At 49.5% G+C, this 6,601-nt stretch overlaps 1 protein-coding gene across 5 annotated transcripts in view; it reads left to right on the top strand.

The window, feature by feature from the left end:
* LOC110441743 (dihydropyrimidinase-like) overlaps positions 1-6,601 on the top strand; it is a 113,269-nt gene that overhangs the window by 67,734 nt on the left and 38,934 nt on the right. The window contains exon 1 of one of the 5 annotated variants that reach the window (XM_021484986.1): positions 5,496-5,629. The exons of the other annotated variants lie outside the window; for them this stretch is intronic. Coding sequence (XP_021340661.1) covers positions 5,603-5,629 — 27 coding nt within the window. The 5' untranslated portion in view covers positions 5,496-5,602. Of the gene's footprint in view, positions 1-5,495; positions 5,630-6,601 lie in introns of those variants that run through there. 5 annotated transcript variants of the gene reach the window in all.

Raw genomic sequence — 6,601 nt, forward strand, 5'->3', positions numbered from 1 at the left:
TCGGCCGTATTTCCCAAGGCATCAGTCATCAGACTTTGATTGGTATGCAGATATATCTTTGAAAGATGTAGTATCATACAGACATGGTTTTTACTGCCAGTACAATTAATTCTATTCAAGAATGGAGCTTTTCATTAAATGGTACCATGCATGCCCTGGATGGTTTAACATGAGAAAGACTAAATAATTCCCCGTTCCACTCATGCACTGGGACATAATGGCAACAGGTTGCAGTAACAAGGCATGCCTTGTGATATCAAGGCAGCAACTGTACAAGCCTTTTGCATCAATTTGTCTAGGATGTTGACCAGCCAATTTTTCATAGCAGATTTATCATATAAACATTTCAGAATAAATGTTATAAACAGGATGTGTAAATGATATAAATTTTCTTTCACAACTTCATATGCTGCCACACCAACGTATGTAGATACCAGTATACTGGTGATTAGGGGAGTGTTACTACAGGCCAGACACCTATAACTGGAGGGACAGCCTCTGTACCAGACTTTCACAGCACCACAGGGTTGGGCAAGACACCTATATATAACTGGACAAACAACCTCTGTACCAGACCTTTACACCTCCACAGGGGTCGGGCCAGACACCTATATATAACTGGAGGGACAACCTCTGTACCAGACTTTCACAGCACCACAGGGTCTGGCCAGACACCTTACACCACAGGAGGGACAGCCTCTGTACCAGACTTTCACAGCACCACAGGGTTGGGCAAGACACCTATATATAACTGGACAAACAACCTCTGTACCAGACCTTTACACCTCCACAGGGGTCGGGCCAGACACCTATATATAACTGGAGGGACAACCTCTGTACCAGACTTTCACAGCACCACAGGGTTGGGCCAGACACCTATAACTGGAGGGACAGCCTCTGTACCAGACTTTTACAGCACACACAGGGTAGGACTAGACACACCACACTACAGGAGGGACAGCCCCATCACTGTGGTGCTGTGAAAGTCTTGTACAGAGTTGGGCCAGACAGATGCCTAACAGGATGGACATGTAGCCACTGTACCAGACTTTCTCAGCACCACAGGGTCGGGCCAGACACCTCTCACTACAGGAGGGACAGCCTCTGTACCAGAGTTTCACAGCACCACAGGGTCGGGCCAGACACCTCAATCACACTACAGGAGGGACAGCCTCTGTACCAGAGTTTCACAGCACACACAGGGTAGGACCAGACACCTCACTCACACTACAGGAGGGACAGCCTCTGTACCAGACATTAACAGCACACACAGGGTCGGGCCAGACACCTAACACTACAGGAGGGACAACCTCTGTACCAGACTTTCACAGCACCACAGGGTCGGGCCAGACACCTCACTCACACTACAGGAGGGACAGCCTCTGTACCAGAGTCACAGCACACACAGAGTCGGGCCAGACACCTCACTCACACTACAGGAGGGACAGCCTCTGTACCAGAGTTTCACAGCACCACAGGGTTGGGCCAGACACCTCGCACTACAGGAGGGACAGCCTCTGTACCAGAGTTTCAGCACACACAGGGTCGGACCAGACACCTCACTCACAATACAGGAGGGACAGCCTCTGTACCAGAGTTTCACAGCACCACAGGGTCGGGCCAGACACCTCACTCACACTACAGGAGGGACAGCCTCTGTACCAGACCTCAACAGCACACACAGGGTCGGGCCAGACACCTAACACTACAGGAGGGACAGCCTCTGTACCAGAGTTTCACAGCACACACAGGGTAGGACCAGACACCTCACTCACAATACAGGAGGGACAGCCTCTGTACCAGAGTNGCACCACAGGGTCGGGCCAGACACCTTACACTACAGGAGGGACAGCCTCTGTACCAGAGTCACAGCACCACAGGGTCGGGCCAGACACCTTACACTACAGGAGGGACAGCCTCTGTACCAGAGTCACAGCACCACAGGGTCGGGCCAGACACCTTACACTACAGGAGGGACAGCCTCTGTACCAGAGTCACAGCACCACAGGGTCGGGCCAGACACCTTACACTACAGGAGGGACAGCCTCTGTACCAGAGTCACAGCACCACAGGGTCGGGCCAGACACCTTACACTACAGGAGGGACAGCCTCTGTACCAGAGTCACAGCACCACAGGGTCGGGCCAGACACCTTACACTACAGGAGGGACAGCCTCTGTACCAGAGTCACAGCACCACAGGGTCGGGCCAGACACCTTACACTACAGGAGGGACAGCCTCTGTACCAGAGTCACAGCACCACAGGGTCGGGCCAGACACCTTACACTACAGGAGGGACAGCCTCTGTACCAGAGTCACAGCACCACAGGGTCGGGCCAGACACCTTACACTACAGGAGGGACAGCCTCTGTACCAGAGTCACAGCACCACAGGGTCGGGCCAGACACCTTACACTACAGGAGGGACAGCCTCTGTACCAGAGTCACAGCACCACAGGGTCGGGCCAGACACCTTACACTACAGGAGGGACAGCCTCTGTACCAGAGTCACAGCACCACAGGGTCGGGCCAGACACCTTACACTACAGGAGGGACAGCCTCTGTACCAGAGTCACAGCACCACAGGGTCGGGCCAGACACCTTACACTACAGGAGGGACAGCCTCTGTACCAGAGTCACAGCACCACAGGGTCGGGCCAGACACCTTACACTACAGGAGGGACAGCCTCTGTACCAGAGTCACAGCACCACAGGGTCGGGCCAGACACCTTACACTACAGGAGGGACAGCCTCTGTACCAGAGTCACAGCACCACAGGGTCGGGCCAGACACCTTACACTACAGGAGGGACAGCCTCTGTACCAGAGTCACAGCACCACAGGGTCGGGCCAGACACCTTACACTACAGGAGGGACAGCCTCTGTACCAGAGTCACAGCACCACAGGGTCGGGCCAGACACCTTACACTACAGGAGGGACAGCCTCTGTACCAGAGTCACAGCACCACAGGGTCGGGCCAGACACCTTACACTACAGGAGGGACAGCCTCTGTACCAGAGTCACAGCACCACAGGGTCGGGCCAGACACCTTACACTACAGGAGGGACAGCCTCTGTACCAGAGTCACAGCACCACAGGGTCGGGCCAGACACCTTACACTACAGGAGGGACAGCCTCTGTACCAGAGTCACAGCACCACAGGGTCGGGCCAGACACCTTACACTACAGGAGGGACAGCCTCTGTACCAGAGTCACAGCACCACAGGGTCGGGCCAGACACCTTACACTACAGGAGGGACAGCCTCTGTACCAGAGTCACAGCACCACAGGGTCGGGCCAGACACCTTACACTACAGGAGGGACAGCCTCTGTACCAGAGTCACAGCACCACAGGGTCGGGCCAGACACCTTACACTACAGGAGGGACAGCCTCTGTACCAGAGTCACAGCACCACAGGGTCGGGCCAGACACCTTACACTACAGGAGGGACAGCCTCTGTACCAGAGTCACAGCACCACAGGGTCGGGCCAGACACCTTACACTACAGGAGGGACAGCCTCTGTACCAGAGTCACAGCACCACAGGGTCGGGCCAGACACCTTACACTACAGGAGGGACAGCCTCTGTACCAGAGTCACAGCACCACAGGGTCGGGCCAGACACCTTACACTACAGGAGGGACAGCCTCTGTACCAGAGTCACAGCACCACAGGGTCGGGCCAGACACCTTACACTACAGGAGGGACAGCCTCTGTACCAGAGTCACAGCACCACAGGGTCGGGCCAGACACCTTACACTACAGGAGGGACAGCCTCTGTACCAGAGTCACAGCACCACAGGGTCGGGCCAGACACCTTACACTACAGGAGGGACAGCCTCTGTACCAGAGTCACAGCACCACAGGGTCGGGCCAGACACCTTACACTACAGGAGGGACAGCCTCTGTACCAGAGTCACAGCACCACAGGGTCGGGCCAGACACCTTACACTACAGGAGGGACAGCCTCTGTACCAGAGTCACAGCACCACAGGGTCGGGCCAGACACCTTACACTACAGGAGGGACAGCCTCTGTACCAGAGTCACAGCACCACAGGGTCGGGCCAGACACCTTACACTACAGGAGGGACAGCCTCTGTACCAGAGTCACAGCACCACAGGGTCGGGCCAGACACCTTACACTACAGGAGGGACAGCCTCTGTACCAGAGTCACAGCACCACAGGATCAGGACCAGCTGTAAATTAACACCAGCAAATCCACTACCGTTACACTTCACAGGGCCTCCACAGTAGGGCTGCCTCCAACTTGTGTTGTAGATATTTATATATAATTACATATTACACGTCTAATGGACCTCGTTTATATTCCTTTGACTCCTGATTTTATGTGTATCTGCTCCCATTATATTCAATGTGCCATTTAATGAATCAGAATTGGTTGATTCCCGGTTATTATGGTTTACATCCATACTTTATTTGAAGTTTCATATGGCATATGTGGAGGTGTAAGTCATTCTTTTATGTGTAGTGTTTTATTCGATGAAGATTTTGTGTGTATATGAATACATGTATTGGTATGTGTATATTTGAAGGAACCTGATTTCAGCTAGTAGAAAAGTAGTTAAATACATAGGTCAGTTTTTAAATGCATTATGTATTTGGGAGAATGATTAGATCTAAGTCTATAAAAGGGGACATGCGTGTACATGTGGTCCTGTTGTATAAAATACAGTACATGCTTATGTAGCCCTGTAAACATAGAGAAAACAAGATTGATTTCAAACAATTCCATCTATGTCCTTGATATCAGTTAATAATGAACAGTTGCTTTACATATTTTCCTGGCCAGGTATATCTTGAAGAGCTAGCTGGAAATGCATTTTCGGTCAATTTTAGGTAAGTTGTGTAAGATTTGGTCCATTCAGCTTGAACTGGTAAGAGAGTTGAGATGAAAGCAGGGCTACGCGTAGGTGTCTGTAACGTTGCTATGAGGAACAGGACATACCTGTGTGTATCCTGGTGTAGGGGTCGTTTAGGATTATAGTGGAGGTAAAAGATTAACACTGAACATTGAAGTTATTTTCAAAATTGAGATAAGATTTTTACCTGTCATTAAACATTGTCAGTAAATAAGGATGTCGACATAAATATTAAGATAATAATGAAGTACTGTGCGTTCCACTGGTGTTCACAAGAGATTTGGTGTCGGAGCTGTATACACCTTTAACAGCTTGAAGTGATGGGGGTGGGGTGGGATCTGTTCTGTATAATAGCCCAATCATAGGTATCCTCCGGGGCATTCTTACCTGTGGATAAACCAGAGATAACAAGATAACAACTGTCCAGGTAACACCAGGTTGAATGAGTTTTTCCACTACACCTGGTGACCTTGACTCCAGGGTACCTACACCAGTTACCCTGTGATATTGGTTCACAGGTACTATTTACATACTACAGTGTAATAAACTGGCTGGGCTATTGAGCTCCCACAGCCCGACCAATCAAATTCATTTAACCTCTCAATTAAAAATCTCACAATAATAAGAGGTTTGCATATCGCTGGGAGCTTTTATCAGAGCTACCTGCCAGGTAAAGAGTCTAGGCACTACAGATATTTATAAGGTGTCGGCACCCTGGCAAGATGTCTGAAGATACAAACCACAAACAGGTATATATACAGCTGTTGCTTCTTTGTGCAGGTTTTAATTAAGCTGGAAATCTAGTTTCAATTTCACTAACTTTGTACTGGCTGTGAAGTAGGGAGATGGCTTCAGGCCCTTGGCCCAGATTGCCAACCCTTCATCAAAGGTGGTACACAGATGTAGGTGTTGGTGGTTTCCTACGGGTGATTTCTAAAGGTGATTAACAGGTTGTCAACAAGAAAGTGTATACTATAACACACTTAATCATCTTTTACTGTACACCTTTTTAAATACAAATCTCCCTGTTTTGGAGAGAGACTCCCATTTTGATATGCATTTTTGAAATTATACATTTTTTTCTTTGAATTCATTACAAAGAACAGTGTATACAATGGTGTGTTTGATGCCACATCCATTTTGTCATATAGGAGATATTGTAAGTAATGTTTGGACACGTCTAGACTGTGTCATATGATATATTTTCTTTAAATAGATTGAGATGTTGTCAGGTATGCTGATCTCCTGGACTATGTGTCCAGCAGTTTGCTGGACACAGAACAAGTATTTTAGGTGATTTACACATCATTAATAATACCAACACATGTTCTGAAGGTCATTAGGCTTACTGTTTTATAATGGACTAAACTGGATGTAGTCTATAATCACATTAAGTGACATCATGCTTCTAGATTTGTCTGGGTCTGGTTTCTTGCAGCCCCTCTACAGGGACAACCCCCCCCCCCCCGCCCAACTCACACACACTTATATATTTGCTACATATTCTATTTTCTATATTTAATTGATATTGCACTGCGATAGCTGAATGTCTCCCTGACCCTTCCATTCGTCATAAACCAATGCAAACCCCATCTACCCTAGCTCAATCAACTCCTGGACCCGTCGACCCTGCCCCCTACCCGCACACCCTTAACCTCCTTAACCTCCACTCACCTATAAACCTGTCTATACCCCCTACCCCAACTGCCTTTACCTTCACT

Source organism: Mizuhopecten yessoensis, unplaced genomic scaffold, assembly GCF_002113885.1.
Source record: "Mizuhopecten yessoensis strain PY_sf001 unplaced genomic scaffold, ASM211388v2 scaffold716115, whole genome shotgun sequence".
Classification (NCBI taxonomy): Eukaryota; Metazoa; Mollusca; class Bivalvia; order Pectinida; family Pectinidae; genus Mizuhopecten; species Mizuhopecten yessoensis.